This window comes from Schistocerca cancellata, chromosome 4, assembly GCF_023864275.1.
Source record: "Schistocerca cancellata isolate TAMUIC-IGC-003103 chromosome 4, iqSchCanc2.1, whole genome shotgun sequence".
Taxonomy (NCBI): Eukaryota; Metazoa; Arthropoda; class Insecta; order Orthoptera; family Acrididae; genus Schistocerca; species Schistocerca cancellata.
The window spans coordinates 180,177,196-180,201,533 of NC_064629.1; the positions used below are offsets into that span (position 1 = coordinate 180,177,196).

Consider the following 24,338-nt stretch of genomic DNA (forward strand, 5'->3'; position numbering starts at 1 on the left):
TAAAATCTAAAATCCTCATTTACAAAACAATTATAAGACCGGCTGTTATGTATGGTGCTGAGATGCTGACCATGACTGCAAATAAGGAAAGGATCCTTAGCATTTAGGAGCGAAAGGTTCTGCGTAACATATACTGCCCAATATATGATCAAGAATGTTGGCTCATCCGTACAAATGTAGAACTAGATAACATTTTGAAGAAACTGACAATGTCATCACCATTAAAATAAGAAGACTGCGGTGGGCACAACACACGGTCAGAATTAAGTAAGAGGATTTTTGATGGCAAGGCTGGAGGCAGATGATGGAAGGGATGTCCCAGAAAGAGATGGGTGGATGGAATTGAAGAAAACATGAAAAAGCCGAGTGTCAGAGGATGGAGACACCAATCAATGGACCGGGTAGCATGGCAGGACATTGTGTTGCAGGCCAAAGCTCTTCAAGGGCTGTGGAGCTGAGTAGTAAGTAAGTATACAAGTATTCCTTTACACACTAGTGGTTTTACAATGGGATCTTCCCATTTCCTGCCCAGTATAGACTGGGGTGTCTATGGATTCATTGCGGGGGGGAACAGACAGACAGTCATGTGAAACACTTTTGAACCCATTTTCTGAAAAGTGTCTTGAGCAGCTAGTTCAGCAGCCCACACACACTGAAAACATCTTAGACCTTGTAGCCTCAAATAGGCTAGACCTTGTTGACAATGTCAGTACAGAAACGGAGATTAGCGATCATGATGTTAGTATAGCAACTGTGATTACTTAAGTTAAAAAGTCAATCAAGAAGGGTAGCAGAGTGTTTCTACTAGATAGAGCAGATGAACAGTTATTAATATCTCACTTAGACAATGAATTGGCAACACTTAGTTCCAGATGGATGTAGCGAAATTATGGGCAAAGTTTAAGCAGATTGCAAGTTGTGGTCTGGAGGGTTATGTGCCTAGTAAGTGCATAAAGGATGGAAAACACCCACCATGGTTTAATAATGAAAATCAGTGGATGCTGAAGAAGCAGAGGATGCCCAAATGATGACAAGCAAAGGTTAGCAGAGATTCGTGCATCTGTGAAAAGATCTATGCGCGAAGCATAAAACAATACCACTGTCACGCCTTAGCAAAAGAACTGGCAGAGAACCCGAGAAAATTCTGGTCATGTGTAAAATTGCTAAGTGGGCCTAAGGCTTATATTCAATCCCTTGTTGACCAGTCATATGTGGCAGTTGAAGATAGCAAAATGAAAGCCAAAGTTTTAAATTTCACATACAAGAAATCATTCACGCAGGAGAACCATGCAAACATACCGCCATTTGACCACTGGACATGCTCCCGTATGGACGACATAGAAATAAGCACAGCTGGCATAGAGAAACAACTGAAAGATTTGAAAACAAATAAATCACCACGTCCGGATGGAATCCCAGTTCGATTTTACAAAGAGTACTCTATGGCATTGGCCTTTTACCTAGCTTGCATTTATTGTGAATCTCTCACCCCGCAAAAAGTTCCAACTGACTGGAAAAAAGTATATAAGAAACATAAAAGAATGGACCCGCAAAATTACAGGCCAATATTCCTAACTTCTACACTCCTGGAAATGAAAAAAAGAACACATTGACACCGGTGTGTCAGACCCACCATACTTGCTCCGGACACTGCGAGAGGGCTGTACAAGCAATGATCACACGCACGGCACAGCGGACACACCAGGAACCGCGGTGTTGGCCGTTGAATGGCGCTAGCTGCGCAGCATTTGTGCACCGCCGCCGTCAGTGTCAGCCAGTTTGCCGTGGCATACGGAGCTCCATCGCAGTCTTTAACACTGGTAGCATGCCGCGACAGCGTGGACGTGAACCGTATGTGCAGTTGACGGACTTTGAGCGAGGGCGTATAGTGGGCATGCGGGAGGCCGGGTGGACGTACCGCCGAATTGCTCAACACGTGGGGCGTGAGGTCTCCACAGTACATCGATGTTGTCGCCAGTGGTCGGCGGAAGGTGCACGTGCCCGTCGACCTGGGACCAGACTGCAGCGACGCACGGATGCACGCCAAGACAGTAGGATTCTACGCAGTGCAGTAGGGGACTGCACCGCCACTTCCCAGCAAATTAGGGACACTGTTGCTCCTGGGGTATCGGCGAGGACCATTCGCAACCGTCTCCATGAAGCTGGGCTACGGTCCTGCACACTGTTAGGCCGTCTTCCGCTCTCGCCCCAACATCGTGCAGCCTGCCTCCAGTGGTGTCGCGACAGGCGTGAATGGAGGGACGAATGGAGACGTGTCGTCTTCAGCGATGAGAGTCGCTTCTGCCTTGGTGCCAATGATGGTCGTATGCGTGTTTGGCGCCGTGCAGGTGAGCGCCACAATCAGGACTGCATACGACCGAGGCACACAGGGCCAACACCTGGCATCATGGTGTGGGGAGCGATCTCCTACACTGGCCGTACACCACTGGTGATCGTCGAGGGGACACATCGAACCCATCGTTCTACCATTCCTAGACCGGCAAGGGAACTTGCTGTTCCAACAGGACAATGCACGTCCGCATGTATCCCGTGCCACCCAACGTGCTCTAGAAGGTGTAAGTCAACTACCCTGGCCAGCAAGATCTCCGGATCTGTCCCCCATTGAGCATGTTTGGGACTGGATGAAGCGTCGTCTCACGCGGTCTGCACGTCCAGCACGAACGCTGGTACAACTGAGGCGCCAGGTGGAAATGGCATGGCAAGCCGTTCCACAGGACTACATCCAGCATCTCTACGATAGTCTCCATGGGAGAATAGCAGCCTGCATTGCTGCGAAAGGTGGATATACACTGTACTAGTGCCGACATTGTGCATGCTCTGTTGCCTGTGTCTATGTGCCTGTGGTTCTGTCAGTGTGATCATGTGATGTATCTGACCCCAGGAATGTGTCAATAAAGTTTCCCCTTCCTGGGACAATGAATTCACGGTGTTCTTATTTCAATTTCCAGGAGTGTATTTGCTGCACAATCCTTGAACATATTCTCAGTTTGGATATAATAAACTTTCTTGAGACTAAGAAGCTTACATCCATGAATCAGCATGGTTTTAGAAAACTTTGCTCATGCAAAACTCGGCTTGCCCTTTTCTCACATGATATACTGAGAACTATGGGTGAAAGGAACCAGGCAGATTCCACGTTTCTAGATTTCCAGAAAGCATCTGACACAGTGGCCCATTGCAGGCTGTTAATGAAGGTATGAGCATATGGAGTAAGTTTACATATATCTGAGTGGCTCAAAGACTTCTTAAATAACAGAACCCAGTACCTTGTCCTTGGCAGCGAGTGTTCATCAGAGATAAGGGTATCGCCAGGAGTGCTCTAGGGAAGTGTCATAGGACCTCTGTTGTTCTCTATATACATAAATGATTTGGCAGACAGGGAGGGCAGCAATCTGCAGTTGTTTTCTGATGATACCGTGGTGCAGTATGGTGTTGAAGTTTAGAGACTGAAGGAAGATAAAAGATGACTTAGACAAAATTTGCAGTTGGTGTGATTAATGGCGGCTAGCCCTAAATGTGGAAAAATATAAGTTAATGCAAATGAGTAGGAAGAACAAACCTGTAATATTTGAATATAGTATTAGTAGTGTCCTGCTTGACACAGTCAAGTTGTTTAAATATCTGGGCGTAACGTTGCAAGTGATCTGAGGTGGAATGAGCATGTGAAAACTGTGGTAGGGAAGGCAAATGGTCGACTTCGGTTTATTGGGAGAATTTTAGGAAAGTGTGGTTCACCTGTAAAAGAGACCCTGTATAGGACGCTGGTGCAAACTATTCTTGAGTACTGCTAGAGTGTTTGGGATCCGTACCAGGGTGGATTGAAGGAAGACATCAAAACAATTCAGAGTGTAAAGGGGAAGACTTTATCCAGCTGTGGATATCAAATAATTGGTTATGCTGATACCAAATAATAAGAGTCATAAAAACACTGGCAATAAAGATTATTTGATAAAAATAATTTTGAGTGGCCACTACTCTCTAATTGAACCCTACTCATTTTTACCCCTCAACAACGATAAGTCACAAACAGCTAAATTAATTTAGTATATTGCAGAAGTAAAGTTTATGCTAAGAAAGTGATTTTCTAACTTGCATTGTCACATGCAACGAGTCCTGAATAATTGCCAACCAAACAGGAATATGTTTAGTGAAACCTTCCGTATACTGAAGAAGGAATTTTCATCACTGCATATGCATATTTCACAAGTGGTCAGAGTATGTTGGGGGCGATTTTTTGGTGCAGAAGTGATAACAGCTGTCAAAATGCAGATCCTGTTGTTGTTTGGTGAGCTCAATATAGTCAGAAATATGGGTGGAGCTGTCACTGAGGCTGAGGTCAACATCTGGGAAGGTGGCATGTCAGGCCGAGGAAGACCAAATGAAACAAATGGGACAGAAGGAGTTGAGGTTACAGAGAAATGACAAAAAGGTGTCTCAGTCCAGGGTCCAGATCATGAAAATATCATCAGTAGACCTGAGCTGGACATAAGATCTGGGGTTTTGGGAGGCTAAGAAAGTTTCCTCTAAATGGTCCACTAACAGGTCGGCACAGAAGGGTGCCATGTGGGTGCTTGCAGCAGTACTGTGGATTCGAGAAGGTAGTGCCCAATAGTGGTGAGGCCACAGGAATAGGGGACATTAGCATACAGGGAATTGGCATCAATATTGAGGAGTAGAGATCTAAATGGTAACAGGATGCGGATGGTTGAGAGTCTGCGAAGGAAGTGGTTTGTAACTTTAAAAGTGGAGGCTAGGCAGACACTTGGTCACAGTTGTCGGTTGACAAAAGAGGAGACACTTTCATTGAGAGCATGGTATATGGCAGCACCGACTCAAACGACATGCAACATACCACCTGTACATGGAATTTTTCAAATTGCTAGATTCCTTACACCTGCCATCTGAAGGTCCATCAAGTAAACCACTTGCCTTCATAGTCGTGTATTGTGTGGCTGATGTAACACTTTTTACAGACTATACTGATTTTTTTCAGAGATTATCCTGCTCATGACAAGTATTTCCATTGCTTTTGGCCTTTCCTATTCTATTTTCTTCTCCAGGCTCTGTATTTCAGGTCAGCATTGTAGTTCAGTCTCTATTTATTTGTTTATAACTATAACTGAATTATTTAAAAATATATTGCAACAATGTGAAATGAGCACCAAACCAGACTAAATTTTTTGAAAAATTTTGTTGTATTTGCTAATCTATTTATATTTGTCAGATAACTAGTCCCTTTCCTTTTCTGTAGCCCCAACGACATCATCATTAAAAAAATGTGAAAAGTCAATAATATAAACTGCAAAATACAGCTCAAAACTGGTCTCTGTAAGTTCATAAAATATTGCTCCAGTTTCAAATATAGACTGGGCTTCAAGAGTTTTTTTTTTTTTTTTTTTTTTTTTACCACTGCATTACTAAGAAGTAGAACTTTTTTTAGACATAATATGATATCCTTTACCTGTACACGAAGTATTCTCAGCTGCACTATACTTTCATTATCTTCCTCCTTGCTCCTCTCAGTGGAAAGCTGCAGCCGTCCAACGAGGTTGATTTTCCCCCGTTTCTGAAGCTTTCCATTCTTCCTATAGGATAATAGCAGACGGCAAATGGGGTAAGTGTGTGTTTACTGTAAATGACAAGTAGTTTTGGTTTAAGAAAATAAATGACAACACAGCCTTCAAAATAACTTCGTTACAGTGACTTATCTGCAGAAACTGCACTACATTTTGTGAAGTTTCTTCAACAACATATACACTGCATTTTCATATTCTGCAACCCATTTTATTACAAGATGTACAACTTTGCTTCCGCCGTTTGCTGATAGGTGGCGACAATAGCGGTCGAAAGAAACAGATCGCAGACGTCAGGCAGTTAGCTTGGACCTCGGTCAACATAACCTCATTCAAACATCAGTCAATTTGTGTATGCATCATAAAGTTGTTCTTGATCAAAAATGTCAGTTTATGAGCCTAATTCTTGTCACTTGTGGGAGGTGTTACTGTTTTTTTTTCAATATGAAGAAAACCGTGGCTGAGTCTTATCGAATGCTCTCAAGTACATACAGTAAGGATACCATTAGTGAAAGAACATGTCACGAGTGATTTCAATGCTTCAAGAACAGTGATTTTAACGTCTTAGACTGGCATAGTGGTGGAATAGAGATTGTTTTCGAAGATGCAGAATTGGAGACATTGCTGAGTGAAGACTCACGTTAAACTCTATATGAACTGCCACAATTAGTGGGAGTGACACAGCAAGCCATTTCAAAATGTCTCAAGGCTATGGGCATGATTCAGAAAGAAGGAACTTGGGTCCTGTGTGAGCTGAAACTAAGAAGACGTTGAATGGCGTGTGTGTTTGTGAACAGTTGCTTCAGAGGCAAAAACGGAAGGGATGTCTGGATCGCATTGTGACCGAGGACGAAAAATGCGTTCATTGCTATAACCATAAACGCAAAAAATCATGGGGATATCCTGGTCATGCTTCCACATTGACGGCCGAACCAAATATTCACGGCTCCAAGATCATGCTCTGCATTTGGTGAGACCAGCTCAGTGTCGTGTACTATGAGGTGTTAAAACCAAGTAAAACAATCACAGGTGTTCATTATCAAACGCAATTAATGTGTTTGAGCAGAGCATTAAAAGAAAATGTCCACAATACAGCGAGAGGCATGATAAAATGATTTTGCAGCATGACAACGCTCGACTCTATGTTACAAAAGAGGTGTAAAACCGTACTTGGAAACGTTAAAATGGGAAGTCCTACCCCACCCGCCGTATTCTCCAGACATTGTTCCCTCTGACTATCGCCTGTTTAGATCAATGGCGCATAGCCTGGCTGACCAACACTTCCGATCTCATGAAGAAGTCACAAATTAGATTGATTCATGGATTGCTTCAAAAGATGAATAATTTTTTAGATGCGGGATTCGTACATTGCCCGAAAGATGGGAGAAAGCAGTGGCCAGCAATGGAAAACACTTTGAATGATACGTGTGTAACCAATTTGTTTCCTTAAAGCCTCAAATGTTGGCGAAAAAATGGAGGAAGCAAAGTTGTACACCTTTTAGTTCTTTTAGGTGATTGGACTCCTTGTTTCGCAGTCTCTCAAACCTTCCACTAACCACTCAATAATCGAGGAGAGAAGTTAATGCAGAACAAGACATTCGCTCAGTTTTTCAGCCTGAAAACTTTCCTGAGAATGATACTCGACATTGATCGAGTCACTGTGATAAGAATAAAACTAGGCACCACTGCATGAAATGGCAATTTTCTAATGGCCTACTTTCCCTGTATTTGAAATGCCAGATTTCCTGGTAAGAAGGTATCTGCATACAATTGTTTCAGAGTTAGTTGCAAATGAGGTAGGATTGTTATTTTTGTTAGTGTAACAAACATTAAGTAACCTCAACAAACACCTTATAAATTTAAATATATTCTTTCCACACACATTATTATGAAGTACAGAAAATTTACACTATTAATTGTCTAAAATGGCAAATTAAACAGTATATACACTGCTTGATGAAAAAAGTGAATACGTGGTCAGATGTCAACATAACTTCAAAAATGATACACAGTCAGTGGAGTGGGTACGTGAATGATTACTGTTGCCCTTCTCTCGGACAGAGAGAACAGTCACCAAAGTGCTTTAGATTGTTTGTGTTTAGCAGTATTACTGAGCCTAGTAGGATATATAAAGGGTACAAGCAGCGTGAGATGTCGAGGGACCGCCAAAGGACACAAGGATGCCACACACTCGGGCAAGACGACCTTATTGGCACCTGGCAGACTTTGAAAGAGGCCTCATTCTGGTTGTCCATTTGGTCAGCTAGGGGGAGGGGGAGGAGAGGGGGAGAGCGGGGGTGGAGAGGTGGAGCGGGGGGAGAGGGGGAGGAGAGGGGGAGGAGAGGGGGAGGAGAGGGGGGAGCGGGGGAGGAGAGGGGGGAGCGGGGGAGGAGAGGGGGGAGCGGGGGAGGAGAGGGGGGAGCGGGGGAGGAGAGGGGGGAGCGGGGGAGGAGAGGGGGGAGCGGGGGAGGAGAGGGGGGAGCGGGGGAGGAGAGGGGGGAGCGGGGGAGGAGAGGGGGGAGCGGGGGAGGAGAGGGGGGAGCGGGGGAGGAGAGGGGGGAGCGGGGGAGGAGAGGGGGGAGCGGGGGAGGAGAGGGGGGAGCGGGGGAGGAGAGGGGGGAGCGGGGGAGGAGAGGGGGGAGCGGGGGAGGAGAGGGGGGAGCGGGGGAGGAGAGGGGGAGCGGGGGAGGAGAGGGGGGAGCGGGGGAGGAGAGGGGGGAGCGGGGGAGGAGAGGGGGGAGCGGGGGAGGAGAGGGGGAGCGGGGGAGGAGAGGGGGAGCGGGGGAGGAGAGGGGGAGCGGGGGAGGAGAGGGGGAGCGGGGGAGGAGAGGGGGAGCGGGGGAGGAGAGGGGGAGCGGGGGAGGAGAGGGGGAGCGGGGGAGGAGAGGGGGAGCGGGGGAGGAGAGGGGGAGCGGGGGAGGAGAGGGGGAGCGGGGGAGGAGAGGGGGAGTAGAAGGGGAGCGGGGGAGGAGAGGGGGGTGAGATCACGGGGCGGTGGGCATCCATCCCTCTTACAGAAGGCATTTTTTCTGAAAGCTTTCCTGTTTAGGAGCCTTTGTTGCGCCTGCCTGCGATTCAAATCTCTTTATCTTGTGTCTTCATCCTACTTCAGTGAGTGGGCCAGCACAATTATTAATGATGCTTGGCATAGTTAATTTGATGGGTGGCCAGATGGCCTTTCTGTTATACCCTGCTGCCCATCTCGGATGGAATAGGTGTACCTCAACTGTCTGCTTTTGGTGTTACTCACATGAAGTGAACAAAAGTTTTCACGGTGTAGTAGGGCTGGAGGGAATTGACACTACGAATCCCGCAGGACTGCCCATAAATCCATAAGAGTATGAGGGGTGGAGATCTCTTCTGAACAGCAGTTGGCCAGGCATTACAGATATGCTCAATAATGTTCATCTCTGGGTAGTTTGGCTGCCACCAGATATGTTCTCGTGCATTCACCAAGGGAACATGAGTGGGCCTTTGGCTCCGAAAGCCCATATCAATGATGTGCCGACACTTGTTGATGGCCCAGCTTTGAAATCTACAGCAATTTGTTGAAGAGTTGCCTTTCTGTCACATTCAACAATTCTCTTCAGTCATTGGTCCCATTGTTGCATGATCTTTTTCCAGCTGGACTTTTGATGTTTTACCGGATTCCTGATATTCATGGTGCACTCATGAAATGGTCGTAGGGGAAAATCCCTACTTCATCACTACCTCGAAAATAATGTGTCCCATTGCTAATGTGCTGACTGTAAGACCACATTCAAACTCACTTAAATCTTGATGATCTGCCATTGTAGCAGCAGTAACTGATCTAAAAACTGCACCAGACACTTGCTGTCTTATATAGGCATTGCCGACTGCAGCACCATATTCTGCCTGTTTACATATCTCTGTATTTGAATATGTGTGCCTATACCAGTTCCTTTGGTGCTTCAGTGTATTTCTCAGTTTCTTCTTTTCTGAATCCTGAAATGATTTTATTACTGTGTGGCTTCAAATAATTAGTTAACTGCAGTTCTTCTTGTACCCATTCCCCCCAAGATACACAGTAGATTTTGAGGTGGAACATGTTTGATACCTTACTGTTTCGTGCATGGGGCAACGTTGATTTCCAGTTCCATTGAAATAAACATCCATTGCAATCAATGTGTTTTATTCATTTTTGTTTTGTGAAAATTGTAACCCTGACAGAAAATTATATATCTCAATATTTCACGTGCCATTTCCTCCATGAGCGAAACTGCCATTATCTTATATATTGCTGCACTGATATTATATAACACTGGGATTAACAGCGTCCTTCCACTGGAAATCTTAAAAAGTGAGAAATTCTGGATTAAATGTAATTTACTGAATTAAATAGAGATAGCCTAAAAGGTGACATTAAAATTTATCATGAGATAACGATACGAGATGAGCACATCTAGCATTTTGCTACACAGCTTCTTCTAGAACAGCTAAGAATTGGCAACATCATTGCAAATGCTTGGCAACAGTGTGAGATTGCACATATTTCTGCGTATGGCCTTAATAGAACTGCTAACTACACTTGATGATGTATGCTACATAATCTTCATTTAAGGTGAGACACTGAGAAGCAAAATTTCAGTTTTGGACTTCAGGTATTCTGTACTTTACGTAAGTCACAAGTGTTCTTATGTTTGATGGTGTGTTATGAGGATCAGCAACCAATCTTTTGACATGAGGGTGCTGCTGCTAGCAGTGTCTAGTTATCCCAGTGGTTCTGCACATTTGTTTCGGTGCGACGGTGGTGTGGCTTGTAAATTCATTTTACTTCATGGAGCTGAAAATTGATGGAAGAATTTCTTTAACGAAATCTGAAGAAAACCTCTACACAGACAGCCTTCTCACACCTGAACTCCATAAGCTGTTTTAATGACCAAAGACGTCAGTTTTGCGAATATCAATCTCCATCAATAACAAACGTTTCTGAATAGATGCGAATCAACTGCCAACAATACTAATTTGAGATTTGTTCATTACGTAGAACCCACATGTCAGGGGGAATAGTTATAAAGTGAACATACTAATTAATATAGTTCCTCTGTGCTAAGTTTCTGTAGCAGCAGTTAGGCATCCCCTGTAGACATTTGCTGACATTCATGTTAGAAAGTTACTTCTATTCTGGGTGGCTTCAAATATGGTCAGAATTGTTGGTTTAAATCTAATTGGATACCTTAAATGTTATTAGTGTTAAGTTATCCACTAGTCCACATGTGGTCCTCAGAATGTGCAGTGTGCCTGCATTGCTGTGGATCATGCACTGCAAATTATTCACAGAATTTATCGAATACATTTACTTTAAGGAATCAAATGATGACAGTAAAATGCAATGGAACACCATTACTCACTTTGGGCCAACAGAAAAAGATGAATACCTGAGAAAATAATTGCATGAATAATCGCCTCTAAAAGGAAAAAAGTAACATATAAAGCATTCATAACATTAAACAATGCAGTGAGCTATTTTAATTGAATCACAAATTATGAAAATAATTTTATGCCATACTCATGTCTTGCATATTAGTGTAACAGAAGAGTCAGCATATTAAAATGGGTTGTCTGCCTATATCGGTATCGAGTGTCTGCCTATATCGGTATCGAGTGTGTATCGTTAACTCTTCTGTGGAGCATCACTCAACATTACTAAAGCATTTTACACTCTGCTAAGCAATGAGCGATAGCAAGGATGAGGCAGTGCAGCACTGCTGCAGCAACCACTGGCAGTAACTAATGAAATGGTGAACAGTCAAAGGATGATGACAATGAGCACCAAGTGGTGAGGGATCAACAGTCAACAAATTGTAATGGCTAAAACAACAGTGCCCAATACGGAACCTAGCTAAAATGATGATCTCACAGAGAGAGGGCCGAGAGGAGGTCAGCCAAGCTGCTGAGAGAGGTTTAATTTCCTGTAGCTTGTTCCCATGAAGGTAAGACTAGTGGTGATGCCAAACTGACACCACCTGCAGACAGATGGCAACATGGAGACCATTGGAAGGAATGGAAGCACTAGGGGGCTGAGGTAGGTGGACTGCCTTGGTAGCAGTGTCAGTTGCCTCGTTTCCTGTTAGGCTGACATGACCAGGAACCCACATAAACATCACAGTGGCTCCCTCAGGAATGAGCAAGTGGCAGCTTTCTTGGACCCGTTGCACTAAAGTATGGACTATGTACAGCACACAGAGGCTCGGAAGGGCACAGAGACAATCAGAGGAGGTGACACAATCGAAAAGCCTGTGTCACCAGGTGTACTGTGTGGCCTGATACAGGGCAAAGAGCTTGCTGTATATACTGAGCAGTGCTCCAGAAGAAAATACAGAAAATTGTCAGTGGCAATGATGAAGGCACACCCGACATCACAGTCAGCCCGAGAGCCATCAATGTACACAAAGCTACTATTTTACTAAGTTCTGTATACAAGTTGAGAAAATTAAAGCGATAGATCAAATCTGGAGGGGTTTCCTTAGGAAAAGAATGAGGACCAAGGTGAACACTGGCCGCCACATGAAGCGGAGGTAGTGAACAGTTCATACGCATTGGGAAAGTGGCTGGTAGCAGAAGTTAAGCTGCCAGAGCAAAGGCTGAAAGCAAACTCCAGGAGGTAACAGAAAAGAGGAATGTGCCTCATACTGGCAGTCAAAGGAGTCATCGAAGGAGGAGGAATAGGATGGGTAGCTGTGCATAGCAGGCAAACGGCACGCATATCCGCTGAGTAGAACATCACGCCGGTATGACAGCTTCTGCATAGAAACTTTCAACTGCACTAGTGTAAAAGGTACCACTGGCCAAATGGATTCCACAATAGTGGGTTGTATTCAGACGGCATAAGATGGATGGACATACAGATGCATGAACAAAACACAAATAATCTAGCTTCGAACGGACAAGGGACCAGTACAAATAAAGGAGGGTGCTCTGGTCCACTCCCCAGGAAGTGCTGCTTAGGAAAGGTAGGACACTGAGGGATCAGGTATAGCAGGTGGGAGGATCAAGAAAGTTTCCTATCAAGCTTGAGCCATAAGAATTTTGTAGTTTCAGTGAACAGGAGAGCAACAAGCCCAAGATATAAAGACGGTGGAAGAAACACATTGTGTCACCAACAATTCATGCAAATGGCTTTGTCAGTGGAAAAGCGAAAGCCATTGTCGATGCTCCACAAGTAAGGACGATCAAGAAATCACTGAAGACACTGCTCACGGTGACAAGTCCATGGAGAACTGCAATAGATGGCAAAATTGTCGACAAAAAGGGAGCCAGAGATGCCGGGCGGGAGACAGGCCATAATAGGTTCAATGGCTATAGCGAGGAGGATGACGCTGAGGACGGAGCCCTGAGGCACTCTTTTTTCCTGAATAAAGGTGTCCGACAAGGCAGAACCCACATGTACCTTGAAAACTCTGTCTTTTAAAAATTCCTGAAGGAAACCCCATGTGTAGAGTGTTCAGAGGATAACAGTCCTCCATCAGGTGTCTTATTTAGACTTTCTCTACACCAAAAAACACTGCCACAGTCTGGTATTCCCACAGAAAACCAATCATGACATGGGTTGACAAAGTGACGAGATAGTCAACTGCAGAACTGCACACTTGAAATCCACATTCTGCAGTGGTTAGTTAATTGCAAGACTCGAGCCACCACACCAGTCGGGCACGAATCATACATTCCATCACTTTGCAAAAACCGCTGGTGAGAGAAACAGGGTGGTAGCTAGATAGAGGGCTTCATGCCAGCCTCTGGATACTGTGCCATCTGCCCACATGTGATTGTATGTCTGAAGGAGAAAGTGCTTGCCCACAAAAGAAAGCTGCTGCAACATCTGAATGTGAACGTTGTCTGGCCCTGAGGTGGAAGATCAGGATAAAGTGAGAGTGCAATATAGCTCCCTCATAGTAAAGACGGCACTGTAGCATTCACGATTCTGAGAGGAAAAGGGTATTACCCGAGCCACCTCCACTCGTTTCCAATGGAGAAAGGCAAGGTGACAGTGGTAAGAGCTCAAAACTTCCGCAAAATGGTGGCCCAAGGTGTTGGAGATAGCCATAGGGTTCACGATAACATCGTCTGCTACTTCAGGCCATTAATTGGGGAATGCATCTTGGTCCCAGAGAGCCATCGGAGGTTGGTCCACACAACAGAGGAAGGGGTGGAACTGCTAAAAGAACTAGTGAATGAAATCCAACTAGCTCTTTTGCTATTCCTAAGAATGTAACAACACTTTGCATGCATCTGTTTAAAGTGAATGCAGTTTGTTATTGTATAATGACGCGAAGTGCGTAGCAGCATGCCTCAGTCCAGGAGGGGGGCAAACATAGGCATCACCTGTTGTAACTTATGTACAGAACACATCAGCAGAACTTAAGTTAGTCTGCACTGTTCTTGAGGAGCAACCTGTATATATCCCTTTCTGTAAACACATCAGGATGAGTCCCTGCTAGCTCTTGTGTAACTCAGTTACAAAAAAATGTACAGATGAGATCTGCTCCCCAGAATGGTCATAATGCGTAAGAATAAAATGTGTCTTATTACCATACAAGAGACAGAAATCAGCAAGAGAAACCTATAGTTACGAACACTTGTACAATCCTTTTTTTAAACAAGAATACCTATGCCTTTTTCAAAAACTTAACACACTTCTTTGCTCCAGAAATTAAAGGTAGACTGCTGCTAGAAAGGGAGTACATTATTTTGTGTATTCTATACAGAATCTAAGAAGTATATCTTGTGTCTTTATTCTATACTCTGATTAAAATTACTTTGAGACTGATGTTTCAGTGACTCAAGCAGTTGGAATGGACCAAGGGCACAACGTCTGATGGTTTCAGACCCAATCACTCGGGCGTATTGTGTTTCGCCCCATCCTGGATTTTTGAGGTGGTGGTAATGTCTTTTTAAAAGAAACATTTTTCTAGCATTCTTCTTCCGCCTGCTGTGAGGGTCTGTTATCCTTTTCAAAATTAGGTTCTGCAACCAGCATTATTTCAGTGGCAGGAAGGGTTGGTTATTGGACAAGTAGTACAAGCTTGCAGCTGCATTTAAAGGTGCAGGTTGATGTGCTCTACTCAGCTGTCAAAGTCTGTGTGCCAGCACTAGCCTTCTGTAGAGGCTGCTTCAATGCTGAGGCAAACAATTTTAGCAATGTGAGTGGCTCTATGACTTTAAATGCCTTCTTTGCGTCAGAGTACAACATGCGTTGGGTGACTTTAATTTCCTAGATTTTCTCTTCTATGAAGACAGGACATTTCTTGCTCAAAACTAGATGATCCTGGGAGCAATTACCACATACGGATGTGGCAGTACACCGAATTCCTGAATTGTGGGCAGCGGGACCACATCTTTCACACACAGGTTAACTGCCACTACCCACAGTAGTGTGACTGAAGCATTGACACTTACAAGCAGTGCTTTAGATTAGATACATAGAGCCTAACTTTAAGTTGGAGAAAGCCTGATGCTGTATATTCAGAGAACTGATAAATTCAGTGTCAGGGTAAAGGATGGTGACTTCTGGAGCTCAACATCAGCCCTTTTCATGAAATTCTTAACTTTAGTATAACATTCACTTTCCCCATTTGTGTTGGATTTCATTGGTATCTACCACATTTACTCAAGTATAAGACACACCCCCCCCCCCCCCCCCCATTTTTTAAGAGACTCCTTGTGAAAAATGTATTGTTAAGATATCAGCTATATCGGAAAAGACAGACTGCTACTCTCTGTAAAGATGACACATTAAGTAGCAGACAGACACAGAAGATACTTACACATAAGCTTTCAGCCCATGCTACCAGAATTGGTGGTCATTTGGGCATGTGGTGTTCTTGCTTGTGTGAATGAATGGTGTGTGTGTTTCTCTTTTTCTGATGAAGGCTGTGACAAAGTTCGTGTGTTAGTGTCATTTAATTGCACCTGACTGCAACTTAACATGTCATCTTTACGGTGAGTAGCACTAACTACATTGTTGATATTCCTACCTGGAGTTTCCATTGTTTGATTTTTATTTAACATTTTTTGACTAATCAAAATTACAAACTGTTTTATTGACAGAGTATCTGCCTAAAAACTCAACATTACATTATACCCATTCCAAACTTATGCCATTATTTGATTACCTACGCTTTGATAATACAAAGAGAAATAAAATAAATGAAAAGAAATGGTTTATATTAATTTGTGGACCATTTTACTAAGGATTCCATATATTTTTAATCACTATCATCTTCACAGCACAGCTGTGAAATTTATCTCTTCTTTTTCACAAACATTTGGCTGCTTCTTCCGAATACGTTGTGATTTCTGAGGCTGTACTTACGCCACCTAAGAATGTGGTTGTTTTTGTCTGAATACATATTGGATTTCACTTCTGTACTGATATGTGAATGTTACAATGCTTCTTGCTTCCAAACATATCATCTGCCCACCACCCTTTCATTGGCTATGTAGAACCAGCAGCTGACACACCTTTCTTTCCAATCACACATGACTGTGCACGTCGACAACATTGCCACACAAGTATTTGTCCAATTTTGAAGTCAGTCCAACTCTGACTACAAATGGATTCAGGCAAACTGCAGTTTATACATGGTAAATAATCCTAAAAAGCCAAAGGATGCGGTATAGATTCTCAAAGTTGGTAACACGACATAACTTGCTGTCCACTCACAATTCCCCTGCCCACACTCACCTAGTTCTCAGCCAAACTGGTATCACTATTTCCCTTCCAACCCTTCCGTAGTGCTGTGCTCAATCAACTTTTACACTGACTACAATATCTTCTAGGGTGCAAGTCATTTGTAACAACAGCAACCAAAACATAAAGGATCGCAACCACAGTTCAGCGAAGTTCTCAAACTTTCACTCAGTCTACTGATGTCTGTTAGAATTATACCCACAACGAGTACTGATGTTTTAACTTATTCTCGAGGCAACAATTACAGTCATTTTAATATGATTTATTTTGAATAATTGGGATCTCTGCCAGATGTTTGCATCATTCTTGGATGATATTTCAACTGCATAAGTTGCTGTCTTCTTCAGGTGCTACCCGAGAATAGTCCTTGGGTGGATCGAGTCCCGTATTTATGCCTGGATGGTGCTGGGCACTCTGTAATTGGTCCACACTGTGTTGAGTGTTCCGTCCACGGTCTGCGCCCGCCAGGCACGACTCTAATGGTCCTCTCTGGTTGCTGGTGTTCTGACTTAAAAAAAAGTTAAAAATGCTTTTCTTGGGTTATGTGGTAAGCTTACACTGTTCATTTATTCCACTACCTTACACGTTTTCCGTGTTTGACTTATGAAATTCATAACCCAACATCAAACCTTTCCATGACAGGTAATTCAAGAGAAAATATAAATCCTGTATTAAGATAAATTACACCTGATGATGGGCCCACAGCGTCCGAAATGCATCTTGTATTTAATAAAACATGAACATTTGTGACTGAAGACGTGTTTTAATTCATACTTCCAATGTATTGAATACAGTCATGTTTGAAGCTGCAAAATATGGATAAAATTAAAATGGAATTCGTTAGGTTAACTCGATTTCTGGTGATGATTCAATTATTGTGGAGATCATGTTCATTAAGGAACTTTAAATTATTTGATGAACATTAGTGTATACTTAAGAGTCTTCAAAATCATTCTACCTCAACTGAATTATACTCTACATTAAAACAACTGGAAAACAAATTTGGTACAGTGGCAAATGAAATCTTTGGCGAGGAAACCAGCAAGCTTGTGAATAAAGCTAAGAGGTATAAATTGAGGCAGATATGAGAAAAACACTTAAGCACACTAGATTGCATCTCCAAACAAAGCTGATGATGCTCATGGCTACAGATCCACCGAAGTCTCTCTTCTCAGTCCTAGGATTGTGTTTCAACCCTAGGATGGTAATCACAAACTCTTAATTCTGACGTGGCAAAGAATCTCATGTATACCTGGCATGGCAGCTCATAACAATATGGATATTCTGCAGGGATACATATCTCTTCTCCATTTAGCTGAATGGCAGCTTTCAGCAGGAACTGTGGACATTGTCAAATGCCGGCAGGCAACTAAACTTGAGAACCCATAATCTGTTGCAGTTGCACTGAAGGCAATTTGGAGTCCATGTTCAAACATAGTCAGAGTGGTTGTTTTCACAATATAATTAAAGTACTAAGAGACCAGCAGTACAATTGCTCAGAAGGGAACTTAGAACTAATGACAATTATTTCTTATGAAAAAGTGTCCATGGTGTACAGTTAAGTAATAATTTTTATTTGAGGAAATCAATTTGTTTAATATAAATGTTTACCTCTCTGTATTATAATGTACATAAATGTGATGTTTCATATCTAATAAATACAATATAATTGAGAGGCATATTTTCATTCTCAAGAAAGTACTGCATGTATGTATGTATGTATGTATGTATGTATGTATGTATTAAATCGGGGACCTAGAAATGACGGGGAGGCTCTGTCCTGTCATAGCCCTCAGTGGTTCACAACCCCACAACAGGCGACAGCAGTCCACCCACCCCAACGCTGCCCCACACGAAACCCAGGGTTATTATGCAGTCGGCCCCTAGTGGACACTTCCCCCCTCCCCTCCCCTCCCCTCTCTCCCCGGGGTCATCTCATACCAGGCAAGTGAAACCCCAATGTTTGCATGGTAGAATAATTACGGTGTCCGCGTGCATGGAAACAGTATTTGCGCAGCAATCGCCAACACAGTGTAACTGAGGTGGAAAAAGGGGAACCAGGCCGTGTTCGCAGAGGTAAATGGAAAACCGCCTTAAAAACCATCCACAGGCTGGCTGACACACCGGACCTTGACACTAATCTGCCAGGCGGATTAATGCCAGAGACCGGCACTTCTTCCTGCTTGGGAAGCTGTGCATTAGACTGTACGGCTAGCCGGGCAGGCTAGTTTACAGTTAATTAGAAGTGTACCACTGTTATAATCGACAGGCGCTATCTCAGGCATAAAGCTGCTCTCGTAGTGCACAAATGAAGTATGTTGCTGTGGTCTGACCCTCCCCTAGACTATGGTACACACAGACACACTGCAACTTTCACGTTTGCCTTGCTTACTGCATTGTGTCTGTAAGTGATGATATGTCCATAGTCATTTTTGCATATCTTATCCATTTTGAAGACGACTTGGAAAATGTGAAATATGTGGTTATAATATCATCTCCAATTTTTTACCCGCTTCTATTTGCAACATATAAAAACATCTTACCTCATTTTTAAAATTATGTTACTTACAGAAATAAACACTACACATAAACTTAGCCAGAAAAGTTAGAAGACTAAATGCAATACTCACACCAGAGCAAATTCTTGATTAACCCAGAACATGGTGTTTTCCTCAAAGTCCTTTGGTGACTGCACTTCTGGTTCGTATGACAGAACTTGCCTTCTAAGCTTTGGGAATGCGACAAGAGACTGAAATGAGTGACAATTATCAATTATTAATTTGGCAAAGGGCAGAAAAAGAGTAAAACAAGATGCCATGGCACTTAAATATACATTAACATTCCCTGTAAGTAAGGAACTACTGAAATGAAACTATCTTTACTAGTACTAGGTTTACTTTTCAATAAGTATCACACAAACTTTGGTAACGGTGTGGCAACAAGAAACACAGGAAAGCAAAATTTGAATGTACAACACAAGAAAGCCTTGGAGAGGGAAAATATGGCAATGTGCATGCATTAACAATACTGAAAATAATTGTAGGAGTGCTTCATTTTATCAGTGACAAAGTAATGTTTTTCTTTATTTGCAGCAGTGGAAAGTGTACTGTATTTGTATCTGGCACTTGCCACCAAATAGTATTTTTGTGTTGATGTAAACCTTCAAGTGAATTTCTGGCCCTTTTGTTCAAAATTCAGCTTTTTAATTTCAAAAATCACAAGAAAATAAAAAAGAACACTATACAAAATATCACTGCTCATTACAAATTGAAAAAGAAAATTACATTTTCAGTTATGCTCCACCATGACTGACCTCTCCCCACAATAGTGACAGTGATGGTATAGGAAAATACAAATGTTCATTATATGGATAAGGTATTGAGCAGATGTTGCTTAATTAGGTCTGGTACGAATAATTTTGAGTGCTCAGACGAAAAGACACACAACTACATCCTTCTCATCCTCCCCTACCTGAAGCCAAATTTTACAAAAGTTTGGGTGTTTTCTAATTCCCCTGCAATAAAGTGCAGCATTTTCTTATTAGTAAGGATGATAACATCACAATGATTAATCATTTTCACTACAAGGTTTGCATTTCAGAGTACCTAATGAATTTCAGAGTGTCAACAATACCACTAAACGTTTCTAGATAATGGACAGTGATGCTTTGTCACCTGTGCCCCATGCTCTCTTTTATGCCAAAATCACATGCTGACATTCTTTTAGTATTATTTTTGTATTTTTATCACTTCTTAAGAGACAAACTAACTACATTTAGTTCTCCTTATAAGTTATTTGTACATACTAGCCAATGCATTGTTTTTGGGAGCAGCAGTGTTCCAAATCCCCACCCAGTCAGCCTGGTTAGTTTGTGCACAGTTCCCCTACATCATTTTGTGGGGAAAACTGGTGATTCTCTCAAAGGCCCCAGTTCTTTAACACCACGTTCCCCTCAGCTTAAACTACTGCTCTAATTACCCTAATGTCAAGAGGATGATGAACTCTGACCCTCCTCTTTTCCTTTGGGAGATTTATTGGGGTAAGCATACTGTACATCTTGTGTTTAAAATAAAATTTCCAGTATGTCACTGGACTAAAAAAAAGTAAATCGTACAGGGAGTATTCTTCTTTGTGACTAGTAGCCACTAAATTTACATTTTCAATGTTTAAACTAACTGTTAAAACTGTAAGAAAATGACAGAAAAAACTGCAAATCCCCAAGAAAAGCTAATCCAACGTGAATAGAGAATTTTTTTAAACCTCGTTGAGGAACAAGAGTGGGAGGATGTTTATAATGCCAATAACACAGATGACAAATATAATGCTTTCCTTAAGACATTTCTCATGCTCTTTGAGAGTTGCTTTCCATTAGAACGTTCTAAACAAGGTACTAGCAGTAAAGGCAGTCTGGGTGGTTGACTAGTGGGATAATGATATCATGTTGAACAATGTGGGAATTATATCAAAATGTTAGATGTGGTCACAATCAAGCTACAGCAACCCATTACAAACAGTATTGTAAGGGGCTTAAAATGTTATTAGAAAGGGAAAGAGCATGTGATATGCAAACACAATAGCTAATTCACAGTATAAAATTAAAACCATACAGTCAGTTGTGAAGAAAGTGTCTGGTTAGCAGCACAAGGTCGATGATATGAAGTCAGTTCACAGTAAAAATATTTCTGTTACTGGTAAGTCAGATATCTGTACAGTATTTAACAATCATTTTCTGAGCATCGCTGGCGAATTAAATAAAAACTTAGTTTCTACAGGGAATCATATAACACTCCTGAAATATGCCCTTCTGACATTGATGTCTGAAATACTCTTCTGTGATACTGACAATATGGAGAGTTAGTCAATAATTAAATAACTGAAGATTAAGAACTCTCGCAGATATCATGGCATGCCTAGCAGAATATTGAAGTAATGTGCTGTACACGTTAGCCCTGTACTTAGCCATATTTGTAATTTTTCCTCTAAGAATGGTCCGTTTCCTGAATGATTGAAGTACTTAGTAGTAAAGCCACTTTATAAAAAGGGAGAAAGGGATAATGTAGAGAATTTTAGATTTATTCCTATGCCATCAGTGTTTGCTAAAGTTACTGAAAAGGCCGTATAGGTAAGGAAAATTGACCATTTTATATCACATAATTTGTTATCAAATGTACAGTTCGGTTTTAGAAGGGTTTAACCCTTTTAGTGCCAAATAATATCTAATCGGATCATGCTGTATGCACAAAAAGTGCCACATATGATCTAATCGTACTGCCATTTTCACACACTTTCTTTCAAACTAAGGCACAGATTGTGGTATATCAATGTCAGGAAGACAAACAAAGGTTGAAAGATAGTCGTCAAGTACTTTGTTTCAATTGTCAATGCCAATAATCGATATTTTCGAGTTCCAAACACAAGATTGTTTTTCGTTCCTTTCGAAGGTACCATGGCGCCGCCAAGTAAGAAGTCTCATTTGAGTGCGATGTATACCGCGGAAAGTAGTGAAAGTGAGAATGATTTTGCAGGTTTTTCAGACAGTGGATCGACCTATGAGTGGTCTAGTGGCGACATCTCATCATGTGAGTCATCAACAGCCAAATCTGCACCCAGCAGCGATGAAGACTATGTTGAAGAATTGACTGCAGCCAGCGACAAGTTTGCTGAATTTGGAACTGATGAGTTGGACAATCCTGCTCCTCACCGCTTCACATTTTCGGAATTACCAGGCCCCAAACATGTACCAATAAATGCTACACCAATTGATTTTTTAACTTTTTTTTCAGTGCAACTGTTTACGATAATCGCAACAGACACAAACAGGCATGCTCGGCAATTTCTTGAAGCAAACGTAAACTTATCAGTGAACTCTCGTGTGAGAAAGTGGTATCCCACCTCACTTCCAGAAATGAGGATTTTGTAGCAGTAAAACTAAATATGGGACTCATAAAGAAACCAACAATTTTTAGTTAATGGTTCACAGATGAAAATATGGCAACTCCATGGTTTTCCCGTATGTTTTCGCGAAATAGATTTCAGTTGCTCCTAAAATTTTTCCACTTGACAGACAATACAAAATTGCACCCTCCTGGGCATCCACGTATGACCCCACTGCAAAGTTTGATATTATGCTGAACATTGCCAATAATGTGTTTCATCACCATTATAGCCTCATCAACAGCTGCGTGTTGATGAAAGTCTTTTTGTTATGCAGCCATAAAAAGTTTAACTACTAATAAAGTTCAGTTTAAGAGGAACCTGAAGGATTTATTTGTGGCCAACTCCTACTCCACTAACAAATTTGTTAGTAGAACTAACTGATGAGTATATGTTACTAATAATATCTAACTGTAGTTGCCCTACCTACAAGATCATCTGTAGTCAGTTCAGTAAGTAATGCAATCACTATAAATACGGCATTTAAAATGATTTTACTAGATGATGATTCATAGCTACAACAGCCTAAGAATTATCATAGGCACCTCAGAGTACTGAACATTTACATGTGTTGCAACAACTTATTTATTGACTTTTAGAAGAGAATATGTTTAAGATTTGTTTGGCTTATTACACATCCACTAGGATCATTTAACTTGAGATATGTGGAAGTTATATTAGTTTATTTGTTTTTATTTGTAAATAGTTATTGTGTATTCTCATTTTTCTGATATGAATTACATCCTGGAAGATCTCCTCACTACGGATCTACAGAAAACAAAAGTACAACTAATCTGATCTATGGTGGAATAAATCAGCTGGGTAAAATCACTGTATAACTGTTTAGTTGTTCTATAAAAAAACTATGACTTTCTAATCTGTCTGTTGCAGTTCCTTGGTTGCTACATACAGACTGCAGTTTGCTCCTTTGGATGTATGCATGAATCCAGAATTTTCTCTGTTTTCTCACTCATGTGTAACAGTAACAGAGACCCCCATGTTCCTCTGATCTCAAATCTGTACTCGACATGACAAGTGTAACCAAACGATGTTTGGGTGCAAGAAATAATATTACCTCTCCTCCTCCTCATTCGCACACAGCAACTGCAGGTTCTCATTTCACAGTTGCGCTAAGTGAGGCACTGCGTTGCCAGCTATTCAGCAACCTGCTGCCATTTAAATCACATGCCTGTTGTATTTCTTTTCAGTTGCTCTGTGTGTGGATGGTCTTAGCATTTGCTTACTGTACTGGCAACAATGTAGGTTTCCAGATCGCAGTCATTATGGTAGCATCTAACATGTTCGTAGACATCACTGTATTTATTTTATTTTTGTTTATTCATGTAAAGTGATCTGGTTAGGGCCATCAGGCCCTCTCTTACATCGGACCTGGGTTTCATACATGCAGTACTTTTTTACATCATAGTTAACTAATAAATGACAATTATTGTGGTGTCACCGCCAGACACCACACTTGCTAGGTGGTAGCCTTTAAATCAGCCGCGGTCCGTTAGTATACGTCGGACCCGCGTGTCGCCACTATCAGTGATTGCAGACTGAGCGCCGCCACACGGCAGGTCTAGGGAGACTTCCTAGCACTCGCCCCAGTTGTAGAGCCGACTTTGCTAGCGATGGTTCACTGACAAATTACGCTCTCATTTGCAGAGACGATAGTTAGCAGAGCCTTCAGCTACATCATTTGCTACAACCTAGCAAGGCGCCATTATCAGTTACTATTGATGCTGTAAAACATGTACCGTCAGAGCGATGTTCACCAATTATGGATTAAAGTTAAGTATTCCAGCAGCTACGACCTTTTTTGCTAGTCTCATATCCCTGTCCTGTTCCAGACCTCATGCCAGCCTGCGTGAGCTTAAACGCGTGCCTTTCGGCTTCCTTCATAGTGGATTGGCTGTCTTGCCAGTCCACAACAATTATAATATGACAAATAGTATTAAAATGATTTGAGGGTCTGTAGAGACTATGTGAGCAAATAACACTATGAACTAATAAAGTTAATACTGGACTGACTTGTCCAAGCAGTGAGTCTTGCTTATCATTCACGGATTTCAAAGGCTCGTTTCAGTCTCAGAGTTTTG

General features: G+C 42.1%; 1 protein-coding gene across 4 annotated transcripts in view; it reads right to left on the reverse strand.

Moving 5' to 3' along the window:
• The window catches only part of LOC126183197 (cullin-5), a 253,481-nt gene that overhangs the window by 17,808 nt on the left and 211,335 nt on the right, over window positions 1-24,338 (reverse strand). For 3 of the 4 annotated variants that reach the window (XM_049924956.1, XM_049924955.1, XM_049924954.1), the window contains exons 14-15: window positions 18,936-19,054; window positions 5,483-5,606 (exon numbers count right to left, since the gene is read on the reverse strand). In XM_049924956.1, coding sequence (XP_049780913.1) covers window positions 5,483-5,606; window positions 18,936-19,054 — 243 coding nt within the window. Of the gene's footprint in view, window positions 1-5,482; window positions 5,651-18,935; window positions 19,055-24,338 lie in introns of all 4 variants that reach the window. The other variant, XM_049924957.1, reaches the window with a different exon arrangement.